The sequence below is a fragment of the Hetaerina americana genome, unplaced genomic scaffold (assembly GCF_022747635.1).
Source record: "Hetaerina americana unplaced genomic scaffold, ioHetAmer1.1.p SCAF_7, whole genome shotgun sequence".
NCBI lineage: Eukaryota > Metazoa > Arthropoda > Insecta > Odonata > Calopterygidae > Hetaerina > Hetaerina americana.
In genome coordinates, this window is record NW_027287316.1 from 16039191 (window position 1) to 16065147 (window position 25957).

At 35.6% G+C, this 25957-nt stretch overlaps 1 protein-coding gene across 1 annotated transcript in view; it reads left to right on the forward strand.

Moving 5' to 3' along the window:
• The first annotated feature begins 563 nt into the window (after window positions 1–563).
• prd1 (pruning defect 1) overlaps window positions 564–25957 on the forward strand; it is a 31954-nt gene continuing 6560 nt past the window's right edge. The window contains exons 1-9 of the mRNA XM_071595188.1: window positions 564–744; window positions 1303–1519; window positions 5609–5832; window positions 14549–14767; window positions 15491–16789; window positions 20611–20829; window positions 21175–21456; window positions 23034–23290; window positions 24745–24994. Of these exons, the coding sequence (XP_071451289.1) occupies window positions 586–744; window positions 1303–1519; window positions 5609–5832; window positions 14549–14767; window positions 15491–16789; window positions 20611–20829; window positions 21175–21456; window positions 23034–23290; window positions 24745–24994 (3126 nt within the window). The 5' untranslated portion in view covers window positions 564–585. The remainder of the gene's footprint in view (window positions 745–1302; window positions 1520–5608; window positions 5833–14548; window positions 14768–15490; window positions 16790–20610; window positions 20830–21174; window positions 21457–23033; window positions 23291–24744; window positions 24995–25957) is intronic.

Below are 25957 nucleotides of genomic sequence, written 5' to 3' on the forward strand. Positions count from 1 at the left end.
ATCCACAATTATGGCTGTAGAGGTGTCTTTAGCATAAACTTACTCTAGGTATTTTTATTTTAACCTTTACCACATAAAACCACGAGCGGAAGACAATGCTGTGGGTGAATTGGAGACTGCGAAATAACCCAGTCATTCCCGAATTATATTTGATTACTTACCAATCCAACTACCATTTGAAGAGAGGCGTATCGGTGCCCTTATTGACCCACAATCAGAATTTCGACACCATTTAAGATGAGTCTTCACAGTTACATTTCATTTAATTTACAAACCTACTCAAATCATTGTTGATGGTGACAAATTAACAAATCTCTTGCTGAATTGAAGGATATAGTTCAAGTATAGATACTGAAATTTAGATAGTGAAGATATTATAATACAAACTTTAAAGTGCTAAGATTTTTTGTCAAGAGATAGAAATAAATAAATGCTTATGGAGATGAAAATAATTTGTTGTAACACCCAACTACTTTGAAATGTGCGGGTACTACGGACATGTTTTTCTTATGATCGATTCATGCGCTTGGACGCCATGGTTAACTCACTCCCCCAGCAAAATGTCTTCTGATTCTAGTGGTAATAATGAGTTCGTATGTGTTATCATGTAAAGCTTCAGTTATAAACTGGAGTAATGCTTTTCGGGAGCAATCTAGAAAATTAGAGAGCGCGATGGACAACTTGGATGACAAAAATGGCGTCAAGGAGCGGATCCTAGACGAAATAGGAAAAGCTGTCAAACTGGCAAGTATTAGTCATTTTGTTTATTATATACGTAATTTGTGATAACACTGAATTGACTCTTTGAAAGGCAACGTTTCTTTTGGCCGAAATTCTATGACATTTGTCTAGAGGCATTTTTTGTTGACTAAACACAATAGGTCATGCGACATTATGAGTCATCGTGATAATAAACATGAGTTCATCAACTCGAATGTCATTTAATTTCTCAATCAAAAATAACTAAATTAATCGAATACTTTTGCTTGTAAATAGCCCTTGTATTTATTTTAAAATATTCTAATAACTACTTTTTTTCAATAATAGATATCGTATTCGTTTGGTTATTGTTTATTTTCAGTTTGTGTTATGCGTCATTGTTTATTTCGTATTCTTTTTCGACTCCAGTAATTTACTTCGAATGAATGTGTCTGGTCGATTTCTGGTTTTCCCCGGATTCGTAGACCCGAGTGGGGTGTGGCGGACGAAAAATAATTACTGATGTGATTGCAGACAGATTCTTTACGAATTCTCAGGAGGATTCTTGTGAATAATTTTTTTTCTTGACAATACGTATAATAGGTCCAGTACCACGCTCTCTCGTCATCGGGATCTCCCGTCCCTCTTGGGTCAGATTCGTGGGTCGTCCAAGGCTTATGCAGATGGGTTGACAGAGCTCTCCTGCATGGGCTACGTAGACTGCAAGCTGGTTATTGGCCAGTTATGCGAGTCTTGGCCCATAGTGATACAGTCAGTGCCATCGAGACCCTGTCGCACATAGACTCTCCAGTTGGATTAGGTAAAATAATTAGTATAGTTGTGTATTATATTTATCATAATGCAAATTAATAGCGCTGTACCCCTTTCCCCTCTTTGCATAGATTAATAAAATAATCCAGGAACATACTTTGGAAAATGCTCAATTTTGAAATAATTCTGAATACATTAAGAGGAAATATATCACGTATCATTACAGCAAAAGGAAAAACCTCCAAATCCTTGGTGGTGTTTCCTCATATTCTATCACAACTGATCTTTGCTTAAAGGTGTAATCAGCTTTTTACGGTTGAAATGGATATTAGAAATCATGAATCATTTGTCAGCCCAAATGGACTGAGCTTATTTTGCCTAGTCTATTTTTAAATTTTCCTAGAAGGATTGGGAATTCCTGAGAACTTTATACTTAAGTATTTTGTAGTTAGTGGTAGATGAGAAGAATAAGTAGTGTACTAAATTGAATGAGTTTACCAAAAATTTGCATTAAACTATCATTGTGGCTAGTAATACCATCTCCAAAATCAGAATTAAATTCTGGAAACAGTGTTCCCACTGAGATTCATAGTAATGGCCGTTCACTAAAAGGTTATCACAGATAATTAACCATTTGAAATACCAAAATATGTATGGACACTGATTAGTCATTCAATATACCATTTCGGTATATGTCGTGTTAGGCTTCCAAAGTTTTACTTCGTCTAATTTGAAGATTTTGAAGACCCTGTCTCAGTATGATTTTCTGAATGAGGAAATTGCAACTAGACCGTGTAATGACATTTCCTGGTCACAATAAAGCAATCTGAATATCTCATTACAATCAATTTATAATGTTTGAAATATGGCATTCATTGTGCTTTTGCGAATTGTACGAACACTTACAAACCAACCTTTTATGGAAGTTGAGTAATTAAAGTTGATTGTTGATGGTTCTAGCGTAGGCGTTTGGAGGTTGGACCGAAGATAAAAATCTGCTACATTCCTGGCTGTACTAACAGCCCTTTGAATTTTCTCTTTGGTGCTAAAAAAAAGCATTAACTGTAATAATTATCTTAATTTAGTAATGTAGATTGTCATTATATATTTCATCATTAAATTATTGATTTAGTATTTCCAGTTTCATGCATCAAAGAAAGAAGACATTATTTGTCACATATTATGACAGCATTAGGTTTAGAATGAAAACAGTTTAGATGAAAGTATATAATATTTAAACTTAATAATATATTAAAGATGATAATAAAGTATGTCAGATCTTGTAAGCATTACTTTTAGCGATGGATAACAGAAACCATAGTCTATTTAAACTGTCAGTAAATTAAAGTTCAGACATACTACCTTGATCAAAAAGTTCCCGGAATAACCACCGTGTGGCGCTCCCATCGTTCCGATTTGAGTTCTGTTTTTTTTGTTAAATTGGTACATCTGTTGTTGATATTCCCTTTAAATCTTAGTGTCATAACTTGACATTTGCAAAAGTTACGTAGCCAAGAGTACATCTATCTCTGTGTGTGTTGGCGATTTTTTACAATTTCAGAAATGGATTTAAATTTGCAACAACGAACTTGTATTAAATTTTGCGTAAAAAACGGATTTAGTGGCGCACGGACGTTGGAAATGTTGGAAAAGTGTTTCGGCCACGATTCTCTAAAAAAAACGGTCGTTTACCAGTGGCACGAGCGGTTCAGGAGTGGTCGTGAGTCAATCGAAGATGATGAACGCAGTGGCAGACCATCGACATCGAAAGTCGGTGAAAAAATTGATAAAGTAAAAGAAATGTTGGTCAATAACCGCAAATTAACCATCAGAGAAATAGCGGAGGACTTGAACATTGCCTATGGATCCGCCCAAGACATTGTGGTTAATGATTTGGGTTTCCGTCGTGTAGCAGCGAAGTTGGTGCCAAAAGACCTCAATTTCATGCAAAAAAGAGACCGTGTTGACGTCGCAAAAGACATGATTTGCGAGGCTGAATCCGATCCCACATTCATCAAAAGGATCATTACTGGAGACGAGACGTGGGTTTATGAGTACGACACGCAATCCAGACATCAGGCAAGTGAATGGCGTTCACCAAATGAGCCGAGACCAAAAAAACCACGTCGTTTTCAGTCAAAAAAGAAGGCAATGCTGACGGTTTTCATGGATTACAACGGTGTAGTGCATCATGAATTTTTGCCAGAAGGCCAGACAGTAAACAAAGAGTATTATTTGGGCGTTATGAGACGTTTGCGTGAAGCAATTCGCCGAAAGAGACCAGAAATGTGGGCAGAAAACTCGTGGATTTTGCACCATGATAACGCACCGTCGCACAGTGCTATCATTATTCGTAATTTTTTGACGAAAAATGCAACAAATACCATCCAACAGCCACCGAATTCACCCGATTGGCTCCCTGTGACTTCTTTCTGTTCAATCGAGTTAAAAAACCATTACGGGGAACGCGTTTTAGCAGCCGAGAGGAAGTAATGGAAAAATCGCAGGAAGCACTGATGGACATACCGAAAACCGAATATAAAAAATGTTTCGAGGATTGGATCAAGCGCTGGCATAAGTGTGTTGCAGTCGATGGGGATTACTTTGAAGGGGACAATATAGATTTAGACGAATAAACTTGTATTTTTAATTTTCTGAATAAATTCCGGGAAATTTTTGATCAAGGTAGTATTTCAGGATTTCATTTCCTCTCCTCTACCAATTTATAAATAATTACATCTTCTCTTATTAAATATTTTAAAGTAACTGTACTTTTTGAACATTAGCTTATTTATTGGATCTCTGAATGGTATGGAGGGTGCAATGGGAAAAGTGTTATGACTTTAAAAGTTCAAAGTTATTTATATTTTAAATATTCCATATGGAAAGATGTGATTGATCCAAGGTGATTTAAATGAAACCAGTATTTCAAAATGGTGCTATAAATTACTGAAATTTTGCAATTCACTGCCATTTTAGCTTCCAAAGCACTGTATGTGGGCATTTGGTAGCTTAAGCTAGGAATTGAATTGTTGAGTTCCAGCAGATGTACTTAAGTAAGCTGTATTTTAAGATGCCAATCTATTTTTGGTACTAATGAAGTTATTTAGAATTACTCTATAGTTTTCTTACTATTTTAATGTTGCCATTTGGTTGTTGCATTATGTACAGTAAACTCAATTATCATTGCGTGGATTATCCTTTTTGCAGATTATCCAATTCTCTTTCCAAGACCTCAAAATTGTTATAAAATTACAATGGTAAAGATAATTAAATGCTTTGAAATTTTGATACACTTTTTTAAAAGCACAAATTTGAAATATCTGGACTTCTTGAAAGGTTTCAACTTCATGAGATCAGAAGAAGACGCCTTTTAAGGCGTGTAAATGCATTAGTTTTATCATGCAACAAATAAGTTATTGACTAGCGACACTGCATTATTTTAATGGGTATCAAATGACAAATATGAATCCGTGTCAGTGATCCTTTGTCAATTTGCATCCTTCATGTATCATTTATTTTTTCTGCCCTTATGTTGGTTTGGCTTTCTGAGGAAAACATGTTCTGCTTTTCACTGGATGATAATTCTGAGTTCTTGTGAAACTATATTTCCATTGTAATAATGGCTGAAAATGGAAAAAATTGTTCATTCCAATACTAAATTACATGAATTAATCCCAAGGAATGTAAAAAGAGTCTCCATGTAGTATATAAGTATTTGCACCATGACCATATTTGCCACTTATTTATTTTGGTAGTATGTTTTCTTCAATCATCCGTACTTCTCCATCTATCCATTAGGATGGATTATTGAGAATTTACTGTACGTACATCATTCATTGTTTTGAACTATCATGTTTTTATAAATTTTCCATTGGTATTTCTCAATAGTTTTTTTTTCAAAAGGTAGTTGTTAATTTTTTTGTGTTCAAGTGAATTCTGAGCTATTCACAGTTATTCAAAGAATTTGGGACTGTCATCTACTGATTACAGTGGTAAGGAGCATTTTCCTTAAAACATATCATTATAATTCAAATATGATGGTGGAATCTCTGCTGATTTTATCGTATTTTAGGAATGTACTATTGAGTCTGATTGTATCATGTCTTTAGTTAACACCTGTATTGATGTAATGCAGGTCGTTCTTGGCTACACATGGCCCTGACTGAAGGCACTTTAGAGAGTTACATTGCGGCTCTGCTGAGAGAGGGAGGTGATTGCCCAAGAGAGGAACTTGAAGAATCTCGTTCCCTTCTTCGGAAGCATTATACTCCCCGTGCCCTTCTTCGTGATCCATCTCGGGCATCACGTTTCTTAGCTGCATTATTTCCACTACGTTCCGCCCATTTTTCCCTGGAACTGGTAAGTTTGAGTTCCGTTTATCATTTTTGTGATGTTAATGTAATCTTTGTGATGTGAATACTCAGCTTTTGAAAGGTTTATGTGTGCATAGTGACACTTCTACTCATGGATCATATGCTTGTTGACTTAGCGTTATTCATTGTTTTCCTTCAAATTGTGGCAGCAATTCATCTTCAGGTGCAAATTGTCTTTGCTGCTTTTTTTCCATCATGAATTTTTAAACCAATTAGTCCTCATAATTAGAGCTCACTAAGCTAATTTCCCAATTATCATGATAGTGCTGAAATTTCCCCAATTTTGTCAGCTCATGGGATCAAGAAAGGTTTTCTGTCATTTATTATTTTGAAATTTATTTTGATTAGCTTTTCCTGCATCTCACTAATGTTCCCGGGGAATTATGCAGCAAAATTTGGCAGACCATCAGGTAGTGTTACAAAGGTGTGTGTGAGAATTAAATGATTTTAGAACCCTTTTTTTTATATGTAGGTACTGTTTTTTATGTATCAGTATTGTTTTTTTGGAGTAAGATGGTCCCAGAACATGGCACATCGTGCACTAAAAACCAATACTGATGAAAAACAGTACATGCACGTAAAAAAATACTGTTCTTAAAATCATTTACTTCTCAAACACTCTTTTATAACACTACCCATTGGCCCCACATTTCATTTTCATTGCAGTTTTCTTATCAACTGTATTTTATCGTACAGTTGATAAGATAACTTGTTGTTTCACATTGTGACTGAAATGTCAGTTCACAGTAGATGAATAGCCCATCTAGAGATAAAACTGATAAGACTTTGTAAAAAAGTGAGGGCAAAGATTCTTTTTAAATGTTATATATAATAGAACAAAATCTAAACTCCGCTATTTTGCTGTTAAAACCATCTTGTGGCTGCTGGTCATTGTCATTTTATAGTGTACTCTTAAAGATAGGTTTTGGATGGACGCAGGCTAAACACCATTTCAAAGAAGACTTCTGAGATATGCGGGTGGAAAAGAATGGAAAAGGTAAAAATGGATGAATAGGAAATCAATCATGGGTGCCAGGCATGGTGGAGGAGGTGAGAGGATTGTTTGGAGAAATTCAAAGAGGCCGGAAAAGTGGATACAGAGTATTTCGATTGGCAATTGGTTATTGAAGACTGATATAGAGGGGAGGACGAGGATAAGCATGTTGAATGGAATGAAGGGAGATAGGTGATATGCTGAATTGAAGAGGGACTTACTGTAGTGTCAGATATCAGGTTGTGTCTTGTTAGGCAGGGCTGAGAAACGGTGCTCTCTATCTAAAACCTACTTTAAATGGTAGACTATAAAATAAGAATAGCCAGCAGCCACATTTTTATTCTTAAAGAAATTTAAATAAAGAGTTTTGACATTCTTCTATTATATATGCATTTACAATGAATCTTTGCCCCCAGTTTTTTGGTCTTATCAGTTTTACCTCTAGATAGGTTTTCATTTCAGAATGTGAAAGTACAGGGACTTTTATCAGCAGTATGATAGCATTTCACTCAGAGTATGACACATCTTACTGTAAAAAAACCAATACTGATGTGTAAAAAATGGTACCTATGTGTAAAAATACAGTTCTAAATCATTTAATTATAACGCACACTTTAGTAACACCTTCCAGTCTGACAAATTTTGATGTGTCTGTGTTTTCCCAGTACATAAATAATTAAATCTACAGTTTTGTGCTAACCCTAATGGAATCTTAAATATAACTATTGATACTATTATTTATTGACCATATATGTGTTTATTATTAGCAAATATATATTGTGTGGTCATCAATAAGCTCAATCAGTCACATTAGGCAAGTTTAAAATAATTGTGAATATTAGGAATAACAATTTTGATGTATTTCACTTAATTATGTGTAGGACATTTTACATTCCTATCCTCCACTGTCAATATTCAAAATTACAATATTTAAATGCCTGGCAACTGATATGATAGATCGATAGATAGTTTTATTCGCCATAGAACAATACATAATTGTATGGGCTTCGTCAAAAATTCAATTACATCAATTGTATACAGGTTCTTAGGAATAATAATGTACATGACATATATGAGTATTAAGGATTTAAAAAAGTTGAATTTCCTACATTGGCTCTTTCTGTGTACTCTTGGACGCTATAAAAAACATTATTTAAAAAGAAATGTTTTAACATTTTTTTGAATTTATTTTCTTGGGGGAGTATTCGTTTTAACTCTTCAGGAAGCCGATTAAACAGTAGTCTTCCTGAAACTTCTGGGGTTTTTTTTAGTACTGCTACTCTGCAATGGCCATTATGAAGATTTTCCTTGCCCCTGGTGTCGTACTTGTGAACGTCCCTATTTCTGATCAGTGAAGGTGTTTTCGTGCAGGCATACAATATCACATTATACATATATATACTGGGAATGGTCATGATTTTGTGACATTTGAAATACTCCCTGCAGGATTTTCTTGCATTTAGTTTAAATATAACCCTTAACGCAAGTTTTTGAAGTGTGAGTATTCTATTGATGTTTCCATGTGCTGAACTCCCCCAGCAGACAATGCCATATCGAGCTATGGACTCAAATATACCATGATATACTGGGATTAATACTTCTGTATTACAATAGTTGGCAAGATTTTTTAAAAGGAATAGGGCTGAACATAATTTTTTACTACATTTTTCCATTTGAAACCTCCAGCTTAACTTGTTGTCTATTTCTAAACCCAATAAAGTGGTATATTCTAACTCAGAAATCAATTGGTTTTCTATTTCTACAGAAATATTTGACTGAAGGTCTCTATTACTAAATACCAAGTAAACTGTTTTTCTTGCATTTAGTTGTAAATTATTTACATGCAGCCATTGAGCGACTGAATTCGCCATAGCATACATGTCTATTTCTAATTGAGATGATTTAGTATGACCTGCTATTAGACTTATGTCATCTGCATAGAGCACCACGTTATTATTCTCTGGAGAGATTATAGCTTTTTCAATGTCGTTCACATACACCAGGAAAAGTAAAGGCCCTAATACAGAACCTTGTGGAACACCATATTTAATAGTTTTCATTTTTGATTTGTAGGTAGCACCATTTTTTCCGACAATTTCTACATACTGTTTCCTATTTTCCAAAAAAGATGTAAGCCAATGATGAGCTACTCCCCTGATACCATAATGTTCTAGTTTAGTTAAAAGAATGCTAGATTTTACAGAATCAAAGGCTTTTGATAGATCCATGTTAACCCCTATAACATGCTTTTTATCACTTAAAGCTTGGGCAATTTTAGTGACATAATCACTGCATGCAGTTTCTACACTTTTATTTTTTGTGAAGCCATGCTGTGACTGAGAAAGAACTTTATTTTTTATGAGGAATTTTAATAGTCTTTCTTCCATCAATTTTTCAAGTATTTTTGAAATACATGAAATTAGTGAGATTGGCCTGTAATTATTCAGTTGGTCTTTGGCTCCCTTTTTGTGTAGTGGAATAACTTTGGTTATTTTTAATTCTTCAGGAAATTGCCCAGTTAGAAACGATTCATTGGCTATATTGGTAATAGGTAAAGTGAAGGATTCTTGACAAAGTTTTATTAGATAATTTGATATGCCATCATGCCCACTGGATTTTTTTGTTTTTTAGTTTCTTGATTACATTTCTGACTTCATTTTCTGTGGTGGGATTTAAGTAAATTGATTCACTAATGTACATTAATTTTTCTATGCTATCATTTAGAATGTTTTTCTGCGCTGTTGTTTCGCCAATGATATCTACGAAGAAATTATTGAATTCATTTGCCACATTTTGAGGATCTCTAATTTCTTTTCCATCAATTGTTATTGAGAAGCATTTATTTTTTGCGGGCTCTGATATTTTACTGGAATTTTCATTATTTACTACAGACCACAACGCTTTTGTTTGATTGGTAGAATTCGAAATAATTTGTTGGACATGGTCATTTTTTGCTTTCCTAAGCAGCATCCTGTACTCGGACTTCATTTTATTTCTTAAGGGTATCAGACTGGCATCCACTTTACTAGCCTTAGTTAAGTAGTTAAGCCTATTTGTAGCAGTCAGAACCTCATTTGTTATCCAGTTATATCCTTTATTTGCAGATTTATTTTTTATGGCTAGCTTTTTCAATGGGAAACAAATATCCCAGTAGTACTCAATAATTGATTGAAATTCTTTGAACTTGTTTGTAACTAGAGTTGCATTTAGTACTGCTGCCCAGTCAACACTCTTCAAATCCCATTTAAATAGATTCATATTTTCCTGTGAGTATATACGTGTGTACACTGTATCTGTGTTTCTGTCACTTCTATCTGTTAGAGTGTGTGCGTTAAATTCAATAATTTGTGCATGATGGTCTGAGATAGTAGTTTCCAAAACTAGAGATTTGAAGTTATGCTCTGGTAGATTTGTAGCTATGTTGTCAATAACAGTTTCTGAGTGAGATGACTCTCTGGTTGGGGTAAAAATAGTTAGCTGAACACTGTAGCAGAGAAGTATTTCTTTTAGCTTTTGAGTAGAGCTGTTATCTTTTGAGACATCTATATTCAGGTCCCCAGCAATGATAATTTTATTGTTTTTCTTGACAACTTTCTCAAGTATTTTATCCATTTTTTTGAGGAATTCATCGACTGGTGAACTTGGAGATCTGTACAGACCAATAAAAAAATAAGTTTCATTTGTCTTGGGCCATTTGCACAAGGTTATTTCAAATCCCTTTTCTTCGCCGATTCTATTTTTTAAGTTTTTATAGGCTCTGGTTACTGATTCAAGACAAGTTTTGGCGAAAAAAGCAACACCGCCACCTTTGTTTCTTTCCCTACAGAAATGATCGACAAGAAAATAATCCCTAAGCTTTAGACTTTTCATTTCATTATCTTTTAGGCCATGCTCCGTTATACAAAGAAAATCCGGCCTCTCTTCCTGCAATAGGATCTCAATTTCCAGCTTTTTATTTGCTATGTTTTGAATGTTTTGATGTAGAAGCTTTACAGAGCAATTTTTTGTGCAATCAACTATATTTTTTGTATTTTGATTGGGGGTACTGATTATATTGACACGGGCTACCTCCGTTTTCCGTTTCCCTTGTATGCACAAATATTTGCTACATTTTCAATTGCCTTACCTAACAGATATGCCCCTTTGCAATTTAAATGCAAGCCATCGTGAGCTAAGCAGTGATCATTTATACGTTTGTTTACGTCACAGAATACAACCTTAAGAGCACCACAAGCCCATCTAAGATTATCATTTATGTTTTGGATATAACTAAAGTCGAAATCTCGTCGACGTAAAATACTATTTACCACAATAACTGATTTGGAGAAATGTTTCTTTGTGCACCTAATGAGCTCGTACATTTCTCCCATTACTTCATCAGGCGATCTTGAGTTTCGAAGATTGTTTGTTCCCACATGAAGAAAAATCGTATCTATCTCGTTGGTTTTCACATTTTGAGCGATTTCTTCCACCTTTCGACTCATTTTCTCAGCTTTGATTCCACAGAACACTTTTTTTTCCACTCCTGTGATATGGACATGTTTCACAATGGAATCACCTATTAGAATAACTTTTCCGAATGGAAAAACACTTGGGGACGTAGAGCTTGTTTCAGCACGGATCAAAGGGGTAACAGAGGCACTTTTTTTCGCATTTTCACCACTTTCAATGTTATTTCGCTTCGTATTTTCCCAAACAAATTTAGATTTGAATGGGACAGTTGTTGTTGATTTAGCCAACTTCTTACCAACAACCGATGGACCGTTTTCTTTGTAGAACGCAAGTTCCCTTTCCAATTTCTTAGTTTCCAGTTCCCACTTTTTATTTTTTTCTTGAAGTGCGGCCAAATCCTTCATTAAAATGGATATAACTTTGTCCTTAGATTCAATCTCCTGCTTATGCTTGGCGAACTTCTCTTCTTCCGAACACGAGGTACACATCCAGTCACTATCTTCTGAGATTTCATAACTTTCCACTTGAGCACACTTAGTATGAATCCATGAAAAACACTTATCACATCTTATGCCCTTTTTTACACCTTTTTGACAGATTTTGCACTTATTCACGGAATGTTTTTCGTTTTTTTGAGCGGGCTCTACGAGAAGAGTTGTTAAAGGCGCCATTTTGTATCGATGATATGTTTTTGTGGTCAAGTTATGGAGATATCACATCATCATATGTGGTTCTAGGCATCATAAACCTCAAAGAATTTAATTGAACAGTAAAAATATTGGTATGATGGTTATGATTTGGTTATTGGTTGAAGTGGTTCAAGTTCATGATCATACAATTTGGATACGTCTTTCACATTTAGCTGATGAAAAACTTTGTTTTTCTCACTCATTTCCCCTAATTTTCTCAAAGTAAGCTGGCAATGGTTTTCCACATCCCTAGTATTAAGACCATTTATATATCTGCTTGGATCTTGATACTGTCTGTACTGCTACTTGAAGAATTGTTAGCCCTTATGATTTGAATGTGTCATCATGAATTTAACAAACAAACAGTGACCCAACCTCATCCATGTGAGAGCAAGGTATAGATTCACAGATATCTATGCATTTTTGCTGAATCTAATGCATCATTGACTCTTTTCGGAAGCAAAGAATCATTCTCGCTATCATCTTCAGAGTCTCTCTTTTGCTATCTACTCTAGGGAGTCAGTGGTTTATTCAATGGCAATTCCTCATCAGCATTAATCCACTGATGGAGGGCTTTATCAGAAATATCCATCATGTATTCAGAACTCTGCATGAATTCGCTGAGGACTCTCTTTTACCTTCGTCACTTTTTTATGAACAAGACATTTCTAAGTTTTTTTCCTTGCTGTTTAGTAGTAACTTCAAATTACTCCAAAAACATTTTGAAATGTACTAATAACAGCTTTCACACATTTAATCGCAACCTCTGTATCTCCTTGACTCATTTGGTATGCTGTGCTTGATCAGTGATGTGCATGAATATGCCTCAAGAGATTGTCCATCTTAACATCAGCATAGTTAGCATAAAACTATTTTTAAGTTACCACTCCATAATTGCAAAACACTGGGGTTCACATGGTTCAGCTGCGCTATTGAATAAAACAAAATATATAATAGACCTAGAAAAGTTGAATGATGACCTAAATAGTAATGGTATTGAAATGTTTTTTTACAGTATGAATCTAGGCAAATAACTTTTTTCATCAATTGTATTACTTTTTTATATCGTTGTGATATATTTAATAATTCTGAAAACATAAGGATAGGCATATTTACTGATGTATTGTAGTTTAAGATAATAATCTATGGTATGTACATAAAAAACATAAATTCTACCCTTTGGGATCTTAAATCCTTGTGCCTGTTTTTCATCCGCTCTAGTCAGAAGGGGCCCATTTCATTTGTATAAAATATTTGTTTGGCAGTTAAATTATGCTCTGTGAATATGCTAAAAATGTTTCCAAATAATTGCACTAAGCTTGTCAGCTGAGAACTGTTCCCTAGGCACTGCAAGTTTCTGAATGATGGCACCAATGATGTACCAAACACTTATGTAACTATGAGCATCTATTCTTTTATGTATCTTAACTGAGCCTGTGTCTTTGCTCCTCATTGACGTGCCTTATATCATGTACATACTTCACCCACCTGGTATTTTTGTATTGTGATCTCTGGGCAAATAAAAAGTAATAATAATAATAATAATAACTTAATCTGCTTGGTCAATTAACAGAAAATTCAAAATATCCTTCTGGAACTATCAGTTCAGAAGTGTTTGGCCTTGTTCATTATTATGGTTCTTTAGGGGGTTTGTGCTTCACTACACTGTTGCCTAAACCACTGAAACAATATTACATCAAGGAGACATTCTTGGCTTGGCTTCCTTTTTGTGCCTGATTTGGTAACCTGTTTCAATCAAAAACTTTTCTTTCTAAGTTGTAAGATCATATAATTTAATCATTTCAATGCCATATTTTGCAATCAATTTGATTGCTGCTTCATCTGCTTTTCAACTTTTTGTAGATTAAAACTAAGTGAAGTTTACATCATTTCGATTTTGTGAACAATGTTTTTTTTAATTTATGTCCACAGCTTTTGCTGCTGGTTCTAAATTAGAAAGGAGAAATATTATCTCTAGTTATCTGTGATCTTTTACATATAAAGTACTTGTGAATGCCTATTCCCCAATGAATGAATTATTGAGATAGGTAAATCACTAGAGCCTTGTTGTCAGTATTGGGAAATCTTGGAGCTATAAATGAAATAAGTAATTCTCTGAAGGAAAGAAGGCTTTGGTGTCCTTTGGCATCAATAACAAAATGCAATATGTTTTCTTGTTCATGAGAGATGTGATTATTTGAGCTTTTGGATGCACTCAAGTTGCAGAATAAGTTTTTCATTAAATTTGGGAAGCAATGATTGTGTATTTAATATTGTATGTCTGTATGCATTAATTGGTTATTTTTACTTATTGATTATTTAAATTCTAATTTCATTGTTTGCAATTGCTAACTGAAAGCTTTCTTTCTGTTTTGTTCATTGTTTAAGGTCTCTGTGTTTAACAATTTTTAGAAAATATCAGTCCCTTTTTTTACATCTTCTGGTGCATTGGGACAAATAGAGGACCTCTATGTAGAACAAATAATCTTCTCTGTTGGTGTATAGGACACTGCAATTGAATATTTTTTGATATTGCTGCTACATTTAAACAGAATTTTAAATTTCAGGATGTGTCATATCTTGAAGTATCCTGCTTTGCCCCAGGAGTTGTTGGTATTGGAGGTTTCATGGGAGCCTCATGGGAGCAACCATATTCGGGCCCAGAAATAGAATCAGGTGGATGCAATACACCCATGACTTCATCATTAACATCCTCAACACTTCCTTCTCCCGGTGATTCTGGAGTGGCCCTTCTTCCAGAAGGTGATGATGCAGATGCCACTGAGGTAATTGCTCTTTCATTATTCAGTTTATCACTTAATGATATTTTTAAATTTGAACATACCATTGGGTTAATTGTTAATTGGACTTGTATTTTGAATTGATTTCTACCTACTTGAACCAAGTGAAAAAGCTCCTACCTAGAGTAAAATTACACCCAGACTTAAATTATGTATTTGGCATAGGTCTGGCCATGAGCTCTCACATCCTCTCTTTGAGGGAGGATGTGAGAATTGAATTAAGTAAGCTGACTAAGTGCAGAATGCACTGAAAGTGTTTTAAGGTTAAAATACTACATCAGCCTGTATTAAAGTCAATATTATTTCATGATTGCCCAAGAAGCGGGTATGTGTTTTGGGGGCGGTTGAGTTTTTTGTGAAAATTAATAGCAGGAAGATACCTTTATAATAAAAAGGGGAACTTTGCATTAACTTTGCATTGGACAAATGATTATTGGTATGCAATGTCTTGGGTAAAATTTATAAATAAAAGTGTTTTCAAGGCATGGGACTGGACTATGTCTTTATATTTCATTGTAGATGTACTTAGACTAATCCCTACGAAAAGGTATAAAGTCCTCTGCTTTCAGTCGGTGACTCCCCTTAGCTTAGAATCACACCATATTTTGAATTAAGCAGGATTAAAAATTGAAGTTGAGGTTTTACTGTCTTTAATAAAATGTCACTTCTTATTATTATCATTGTTCCATGTATCTTTTACATGCTCAGGATGATTCCAGCTACAGCGAAATAGAGGACAATCGCATCAACAGAATGTTGTCAATGGAAATGGAGTGCAAGAATGAACCTGATGCAATAAGCTCGACATTAGACATGGATTGTAAGAGTAAAACAAGTGAGGGGTGCGAAGCGGTTTCTGAGCCAAATGATTGCAAGAAAGCTGAAGTCATCCGACCCAAGGTCACAAGTATAGTTGGCTTTAGTCCCAGTCTACCTAGGCCATGTGGAGATACAAAAAATCTACAGCGAGAGAATAAGGACGGAGATGTAAATGAAGGAATGGAGGACCAATCACCCTCTCCCACCACTGGAATGTACAGCGAGTCCCTAGTCACTATGATGCCTAAATCTCCTACCATGACAGACTCGGGCATTCAGGCTGAGTCCCCACTGAATGAAGTTGTTAACAGTCCATGGATCCTTGAGGAAAACAGAGACTTGAATCCCATGGAAGAAGTGACACCTGTGCCTGAACAAGAACCAAGGGAAGCATGTGCTGTTATTTTGAGGAAAAATGCTCGAAGGAAAGATGCTCCTGTGAAAAGGGTATCTTTTCATGAAGACCTTCAAGAAAGTACTTCCGGAAACAGTGCTATAACCTCTGAGGTGTCTGCAGAGCCCAGTGTTCGCCACAGCTGGTGTTCAGGTGCTGAAGTGAATCTTAAAGATTGGGATAATGAAGGATCAGATGGAAACTTGTCAAGGTATTTTTTTACCAAAGGATCTCAGCTAGTCACACCGATTAAGAATGAGTCAAAAGAAAATGTTCTGCATGTATCTGTGCCCCCAGTGACTGAGAGGGGGGTCCCAGAAGGTCAAGAGGATCCTCCGAGTACAGGAGTCTGTAGATCACCTTATAAGCAGGCAAGTCGTACCCTTGCCAGCTCAGAAACTAACATCGCCAAGCATTTGGCAATGACCTCTTTGTCCAGCAAACCTATTTCTTCATCGGTCCACCTAAGAGGTAAACCAGTGGCTGCAGTACGCCCCCGTCGAAGATGTGATGGTCTGAGTAGGATTGGTTCATTGCAAAAGTTGGAGACAGAGAGTTGGGGTTCAAAAATCGATGGCCAAGGAGACAAAGGATGGCAGTGGTGGCCTCCCTTACTCGTGAATGATGCCTCTGTGAATCCGGAGTTATCCAAGTTGGTTGACGAAGAACTCGCAGAGGAAATTGAGCGAGGGGTTGGGGAAAAACCAGTGGTCATTGTTGGGGATTGTCCAAAGAGAGTCAAAGAACTTTTAGAAAAGGAGGTCCTCCAGGCTGAAGGAGATCAAGTATACAAAGTGAGTGCCAGCTTAATTTCTCATTAAAATCCTTACCAAATGTTTTTGCACACAGTAATCTCTTAAAGGTTGGGGAAAATTTGCTATACATTCACATATGCAAGCATAGGATACGTCAAATATATAAAGCCCAGTTTTAAATGAATATATATAGATATATATATGTATGTATATATATGTATATATGTGTATGTATATCACCGTTTTCAACATCCCTCTGCCGATCAATTTGCCCTTCATCCATTATTCCTGCCTCCATAGGATTTCTCCCAAGAAACCCTTCTCTTCGTCCGCCATACCAAGTACTTCCTCATTTGGTTTCCTTTCCGTCCATTTCACCTTCTCCATTCTTCTCCACACCCACATTTCAAAAGCCTCCAATCTCTGTTCATCCCCCTGCTTCAGTGACCACGTTTCCACAATGTACATAGCTATGCTCCGTATCAAAGTTTTTATGAGTCTTTTCTTGATATCCTTACTCAACGTCCCCGTCATCAACTCCGTCCTCCTTGTGAAAGCCTCTTTGCCTAGCGCAATTCTTCTCCTTACGTCCCAACTACTTTGACCGTGTTGGTCCAAAACACTACCGAGATACGTAAACTGTTCTACCTGCTCTAGTTTTTGCCCTCCTATTTTAATGTTTAGCTTAGCCAATTTCTTTCTGGTAATCGCATAACCTTTGTTTTATTAATATTGATTCTCATTCCATATCTGTCACACTGAATTTTCCATCCACTCAGCAATGCCTGCAACCCTTTGGTTGACTGACCATCTAAAGCTTGGTCATCAGCAAACCTAACTGATTTTACGAATTCCCCTCCAACTTTCATTCCTACCTCCAGGTCTTTCCATGCCTCTTTAATCATTTCCTCCACATATACGTTGAACAGCACCAGTGACAATGGATAATCCTGCCTTAGACCTCTTCCTAACACTGCCCATCTGGACTCCCCATTCCCAACTCACACCTGAGCAGTCTGAGACATGTACAGGTTGCGGATTAACCTCCTGTCCCTCCAATCTCTTCCTATTTTCTGCAATATACTCATGAGTTTTTCCCCAATTTACTCTATCAAATGCTTTTTCTAAATTTATAAAACAGGCAAATACATCCTGATTGTATTCTATATTCCTCTCGATTAGTGATCTCATTACTGCAATGGCATCACGCGTACCTCTCCCCTTCCTAAACCCAAACTGATCATCCCCTAAGTAATCATTTGCCATACTCTCTATCCTTTTATTTATGATCCTGAGAACAACTTTAGCTGCGTGGGATATCAAACTTATTGTTCTGTAGTCCTCACATGATATAGCCTTTACCTCTTTCAAAATAGGAACTAACACTGATCTGACAAAGTGTTCTGGCCAGATTTCTTCGTCATAGATACTACGAATCAGCCCATATAGCCTCTTCCTCCCACATTTTCATAAACATTTCAGTAGTTCCACGGGAATGTTACCCACCCCCATGGCCTTATTTAGTTTCATCTCCTTTAATGCCCTTTCTATCTTATCGTCGAGTATGCTATCTTCATCTACATCATGTTCCTTTTCTATGTCTAACTTTGTTGGTCTAAGTTCCTTGGTATACAGTTCTTCTATATATTCCTTCCATGTGTCTTGGATCTTTCCTGTGTCAACTATTATCTTACCTGCCTAATAGAACAATTGTTGAGTGGAACACCTTACCTGCAAAAATATTCGAGCCCTTTCCTAACAGAGTGTATACTTTTAAGAATAGATGTAAGGCATGTATGTAATAATTTGATTGATGTGTGGTGTAATGTATTATATGTAATAGCTTAATTTTATTTTTAATTTATCTTTTTTTTTCTTGCTGATTAATGGCTGTAAATGGGATGGGGATTCACTTGTTTTGTTAAAGAGATTTGTGTTTTGAAGTCTGGTTTTATGTACTATCTTTTGCAATTATTTGGGACTTGTGTGCCACCTGACAATGTGTATTAGCACATGTGTATTTTTAATAATAATTATCTCTAACTGTTAGCATAGATCTCCCTTTCCTACTTCCCGATAAAGATTTAACTTTGCTGTACAGCGCACCAATTTCACCCTTCCTCTGTCTGCAAACTTTCCATATCCTCGCGCTGTGTCTTCCACCGTGCTTATTTCGCTTTATTTGTTGCCCACCTCAATTTATTGTTTAACTATTTGTACTTCCTTCTGCCTAACTCTGTATTTCCATTCATCCATTTTCTTCTCTCATCCGTGATCCATGGTTTCCTTGTCCTTTTACCGTTAACAGTTCCTATAGTGTCTTTTACAGCTTTTGATATCCCTTTCTTGATACATTCCCATTTTTCTTTGACAGTACTCAGCTCTTAGCATCTTCCATGATTTTCTCTACAGCCTGCAGGTACTCCTTCCTTGTCAATCCATTTCCTAACCCACCGCTCCTGCCTTATCTTTTCAAAATAAATGCTAAATTTCATAACAACTAAATTGCAGTCAGAGTCCGCATCCGCTCCTGGGAAGTCGTACGAATTTATCACAGTGTTCCTAAACATGTGCCTAACCAGAATATATTCTAACTGATACCTTTCTGAGTCACCTGGCATTTTCTGTTTATACCTGCATCTTTTTTGGTATTTAAACCAAGTGTTGGTGATGAATAACCCCGCTCTCCTACAGAACTCAACTGCTTTCTCCCCGCGGTCATTCCACGTATTTAAACCGTAGTCCTCTACCTTATCACCGTCTCTTCCTTTGACTACCTTTGCATTCCAATATCCCATCACTATCAAATGTTTCCCTGCAGGAATACACATGATTATGCCCTCTAACTGATCATATATCCTATCGACAGCCTTTGTTTCAATTTTGTTAACAACCTTTGGCCAATGAACTCTTTTTCATCTGCCCTGTGAATTCTAATTTTGATTCAAATTCCTCAGTTTTGGGCAGTCCTCCAGGGCATGAGGTTTTCAAGCGGATGCATTTAGGAATAACACTTTTGTTCGTTTGTTACTGGGTAACCATCAAGGAAAACATCCATTGTTTTAGATAACTTTTCAGTTCCTTCCAATTATTTTTTGCCTTCCAATTTTAAGCCCCTCCTCCCATTAAATTCTCTTGTAAACGACTGCTTGTGATCCTTCTAATTATAAATTAGTAAAATTCTATCTTGAAAAGTAATTTCAGGTTTTCAAATTTATGAAATCAGTGGGAATCCAACATAATAACCTCCTCAGTAAGTCTGAAAGACAACCGAAAGATCAGTGTGCCTTTTAATTTACTTTTGTGATTTTTGCTGTGGTTTTATGTTGAACTTTGTGGCATATAAAATACTTGATTTTGTCATCTGTGTGTGATTACTATCAATTTCAAAAATTATTGTCTGTTGACACCTGGGCCATTTAGACTGTTTTTTTTACTTACTTACATGTATATGAATAGTTCTTGGAATGAAGAACTGCAGGAAATTTAATTTAAAAGATTTCATTTAAAATCATTTTTTCATTGCCAAGGAATGTTTACATTGGTTGCATGTGATAACGAAAACTATCGCAAGTTTTCTGTATTCAATCACTATAGGTTTATTATTCTGTCACCGTAGGTTTTAATCCAACAATTGTAGAATTTGAATGCAAAATTAAATACTGTGTGTGCATTCGGTCTCCCATACTTTGGGAAATGCTAGCTGATATCAAGTTTTATTTACTCATGTTATGTGATTCCAATTGTACTTTTGCACACATTACAATTGTGATTTAGTCATTAAATTATTACTCTCACCAAAGCCAGTGACACCCTAAAATTCCATGTAGTTAATATGCTGATGTGACTCCATATTCCAGGTATTTAAAGTGAGGAGTTCCTTTTCTGTCACATCAGACCAGAGTTCTCATCGAGCATGTGGATCTCCTTTGTTGGCTGTACTTTCCACGCGAGCTTTGTATATGGTTGGTAGTTTGGGAGACCTAAAACTTCGTCCAGGATCATGGTTAGCTCAGAAGGGTGCTACAACATATGAGAAGAGATTCGAAATTCTATACGATGACCTGGATACTGTAGTGGTGAGTCTTCTGAGATATAATTAGAATGAAATGCATGTTAATAAAATATTTTGGTGCAACATTACGAGGTTACAGTCTAACATGAAAGTGAATACATCATGGTTATGTACTGGGGTAATTGAGTCTATGGACATTGAATTTTAGCATGAAATCAATGGGAAACTGGTAGGCAACTTCATCTTACAAAAACATTAGAGCAACATGCCTTGTAAACAAATTTCACCAGGACTATATGGGGGTACATTTGATGCACATGAGTTAGTTAGGTGGAATGCCTCAAGTGCCTTATTTTTATTCATGTTTTATATTGGATTAGCCAAAATAATTTATCTTTTTTGTCAACAGGTGGGTCCTAATAATCAATCCTTGATGATATGCACAAAAGCTAATAACAGAGTTAAAACAAGTCAGAAATTGAAACATTTCTGCATCACTGTTGGGGAACAGGAGGTTACAATGGATATATTAAACCACTTAGAATTGGCTATGAGGAGATGGAATCAGTCAGCTTTAAGAAAAGCCATAACTTTAAAGCAAAAGCAAAGTTCTGGAGCTAATCCATGGCCTGCAATCGCTGTCCTCGGTTTAGATAAGTTATCCAACTATCTGGCAGCCCTGCAGCCCAAGGTAAGATAAGAATCTGAGATGTAATGTAAACATGCATACATGTAATTGAATTGTAAAAATTATGCATTGTATCAATTATTATTTGTGCTCCATGTTGTAAAAATCCAAGGAACAGTCCTTGAATAAGCAAAAACGTTAAAGGGGTTTGATTTCTGGTCACAGTTATTCCCAAAACTAAGATTAACAATGAGCTATCCTGGCGGTTGCTCATTGTTAATCTTACAGAAGGTATTGGGGGATAACTGTGACCATAAAATCATTCCTGAAAATAAATCCAGGTTCACCTTGGACTAAATATTAAAAGTATGTAAATATATATTTTATTGAGGATTCACAATGAGTAACCACCAGTGAGGTTGTTCATTGTAAATCCTCAATAAAAATAATTATACAGATTAAGAACTGGATTTTTAGTTTGCCTGGGAAATGAATGTAATGTCATCAAGAAGGCCAGTTGTGCATTTTATTTTCATGTAAAGTATTTTAGTCATTTATCATCTATGGCCTAGCATCATTTCCCACCTGGAAAGAATAATTATTTGAGGAATATTCAATATATTAATAGTCTGAATAAAAATTATTTAGTGAGCTTTATCCTTTAATTTAGGCAACCTTGGCAATTATGTTGCTGCATTGAATTTGTTTACTGTGATAAATGATATTTCTGAATTTTATTTACTTCGAATTCATCGCACAAAATCCTGACTCTTGTGTAAAGTTGCCTATTGAGAAGGATGTTACCTGAGAGGCATCCATTTATGTAAGAGTAAAAAGTAGAAATTGATATCTGACAATTTATTTTATCTATTCAAACAAAATGTGGGAGATGCCATGACAGTAACATTTAATAGAGTCATCCACTAATGCACATTACATAGCAACTATTTCAATGTTTAAAGACCTGGGCTGAGAAAAAGGCCGGTTCTTTAAAGCCTCCATAATTTTGGAGTGTAAGATGACATTCTGGTAACTTAATTGACTAAAGCTCTCGGCCAGACATTTAGAGTTCCAGTTTGGATCCTGGTCAAGGCGAATGATTTTTACTGTTTGAAATTGTGTCATTGTAATGTATCTGTACCTTAATTAAGAGCAGTGGGTTATTTGCGAAATGTCTTTTATTTTAATTATACTAAATACTTAATCCAAGCTGGTAAGATCATTAGTTAAAATAATGCACAATAAAAATTGTCTTGCACTTCTTTTCCTCCAGACTTCAAATTGTGTGTAGGGAAACAATCTCCTCAAAATTGTGAAAGTTAGTCCATAAATAATTTTTATCATTCCATTTTGCAAGTATTTGTATCGTTCTAGTGTATTTATTTGCTATACCCCTGATACTTTCGATATAGTGCAGGCAATTGTATAAAAGTAAGGTTTTAAGCATTTTGATGAGTCTGTTTTCTTTATTTTTGCATAATTTTATTTTTTAACATATCTGAGAGTATGGTTTTCCCAATATGGCGGTAGCATTCAACCATACTTGCCTTTATCATCAAATGGTGTTTGATATTCTCATTTATAGTGAAAAAATCTTGTTCTTTTTTCAATATAATTCACCTTTTAAATATTGTTTCTAGGGTCAGAACAGTGAGGCCTTGAAAAGAATGATTGGATTATTGGAAGGTGAGCCAAGCCTTAGTAACACCCAAACGCCATTTAAGGTTCTTCACTATGGTTTAGTTCATGTAGAAGATGAGCATCCAGCAACTCCACCATGCACACCTCTTGGGCCAACACGTAGAGGGCATTTGATGTTTCATGCTCACAGCATACTGCCTGGCCCTACACCTTCAGGTTCTTCTCCTGGATGGCAGCCTGCATATTTTCTTTTGAAGTGAGTGCACAAAAGAAAATATGGCCAACAAATAATCAGTATTTATGCATACTTTGTCCTGGAACAAACTACGTCAACAGTAATGTAGTGTGACTGAGTGTCTTGTTAATCAATTTGTCTCTGTTTTGAAAAGTTTTTTGGGGTACCAATATGCCATTTCAATAGCATTTTAAATTTATAAACAAGAATAAATGAGTGCACTCAGTTTTTAAGCATCTCAAATTAAACATAATGAAATACAGTAAGATATGTGCATCTGTCTTTAGAAAAAGCTTTTGGAATGTACCATCATGATAATATTTTGGCTAAATGCATTATATTATGTTCTTAAATCCGCTCTAAATAGTGGCTTCACATCAAGCCACATGCTGTTATGTAATCTTGCATGTAATACCACAGGATCTTCTGGGAATAATTTTGAATATAAAAGGAGGCACAGGATAATGAGAGAATGGAAATTATGAATACCTAGGCAATAATGATGAAAGAGGAAAATAATTTTGTAAGGAATGATGAATTCATAATTACTCGTAAAATGGGAAGGGACATGCTTAGGATGATGACTGTCCTTGGCATTCAGAGTTGCATTAATTGAAACATTCATAGTTTGTAGTAAATCTTACAGTAGCCTCTGTGTCTCTCAATGTTTGATGTCCAGGCCCAACATTTTTAGTAATTCGGCTATTAGAGATATTGGTTACTTTTCATAATTAACAATGTCACAAATAATAATACATTTTATTTGCCCAATGACCCTTTTAAAAAATACCAGGTGGATGGTGTATGTACATAATATAAGGCACGTCAAAAAAGAGTAAAATGCATACATGCTCAATTGAGATACAAAATGTGGTACTAACAATCACAGCATTCATGTAACCAACCCACACACATTGAATGTATTACACACACAAATATCCATTAAAAATCAGGGAGCATTAATATAAACTAGACTAAGAGCATTGCTATAAACTAAAAGTATGGACTCCAAGAGGAGGAATATTGTTGAGATATTTGTCAATGAAGTAGAACATGTTAATTGTAGATATCTTTTTAAGTTATGTTTCAATGCAATAGCTTCCTTAATTCGTTGTATAATCTGATTCCCATTTCCTTAGCCCTAATTTAAATGTTTAGTTTTAAATACTGCCGTAATGGATGTTGTACCTTTCTCTGGTGTAATGATGATGATAGAGTTGTGGGAATAGTTGGCAATGTCAGTAAGAGTTTCCAAAAGATGCTGTTTATTACTCATATTGAATAGTTAATTATTTTGCCAAATTGATGTACATTTCCATATTCAACGTAAGGAGTAGCCTAACAAAAATGATAGGAAAATGCATATGAGCCCTGGTTAGTCAACCTTGGAACCCTTTTGACCATTCTCTGCACCCCCTTTCCCTCTTGGCAGTATTCCATCCCTCATTGTGTATCAATTTTTATTGATGTTTTAGGGCTGGTGTATTGTACAAATTCGATGATGCCTTGAGTCGCCTGCCATCCTGGGCAATACCTCTAGAGGGTGGTCAGCCAAGTGGTCCTCATGGTTGGGAGTGTCAAGGTTTTAGGCGTATCTTGGATGAGCCTCGCCCTCACACCTTTGAGGTTTTACTTGGTAGGGGCCGTTCATTGAGGCTTGCTGCTGCAGATGAATACGAGGCATCAGACTGGCTGCAGGCATTTGTCCAGTCTGCATCATCTGGGGTAAGACTTCCAAGCATTAATTATTTTCATGTTTATGAATAAGTACATTGTACTAGTACTCCTTTGTACTAGTCCTGAAAGAGTTTTTTGCGTGGAGTTCCCTTGAATGGATTGAATTGTGGGGTGTCTTTAGTGGAGCCCACAATGTTTCATTCCTCAAGTGTGAAAATATGTAGTAAGGCTTGCACAGAACCAAAGAAATATGGGGAAAAAGAAATTTGGTTAATGGCTCTCCTTTTTTTGCTGGATATAGATTATGAGAGGTATTAACCCTCTTAGTGCGGCGGGGATTCCAGGGGTACTAGTGAGAAGTGTGAAGGGTAATTTAAGAAAATGTATCACCTTAGGAAAAAAAACATTATGAAGTTATTTGTTTAGATATCCATATGCAGCTTTTTTATGTTAAAATAAAATTTTGTTGTTAATAATGATGTAATATATTTACATCATCTGAAAAATAAATGTAATTATTACAGTATTATAAATTTGAAGAATATTTTTTTAGCAATAATATTTCGATTTTTAGACACAATACTAATATTTTTTTGAAAACATTTTTCAATAAAACTACGATATTTAAATATAATAAAGAATCAAAAAGACATGTAGAAAATATTATAAATAAGTAAAGAAAAACCAGTGAATTACAAATTTTTTTGTCAGCCTCTGCATAGTTCGATTTTGTTGAAAAGGCTGATCTCACTGAGTCAAATTGGGACTTTTCCCCTTTCCTTGAGACTGCGGCAATGTGCTTACAATCTAAAGGCGGAAAAAACCAAGTTCTAATTCACAGAGAACTGCTGACAATGTAATCCAATACACAGGGCGCAATTGATTAGATAGGATGGACGGCAAGAGAAACCAAAATGATTACAAAGCAGTGCTCTCATTTCCATCGTCTCAATAAAGTCTGAATAAGCAGCTGTATATCAACACCATGACACCATAACACATTCAAGAGAT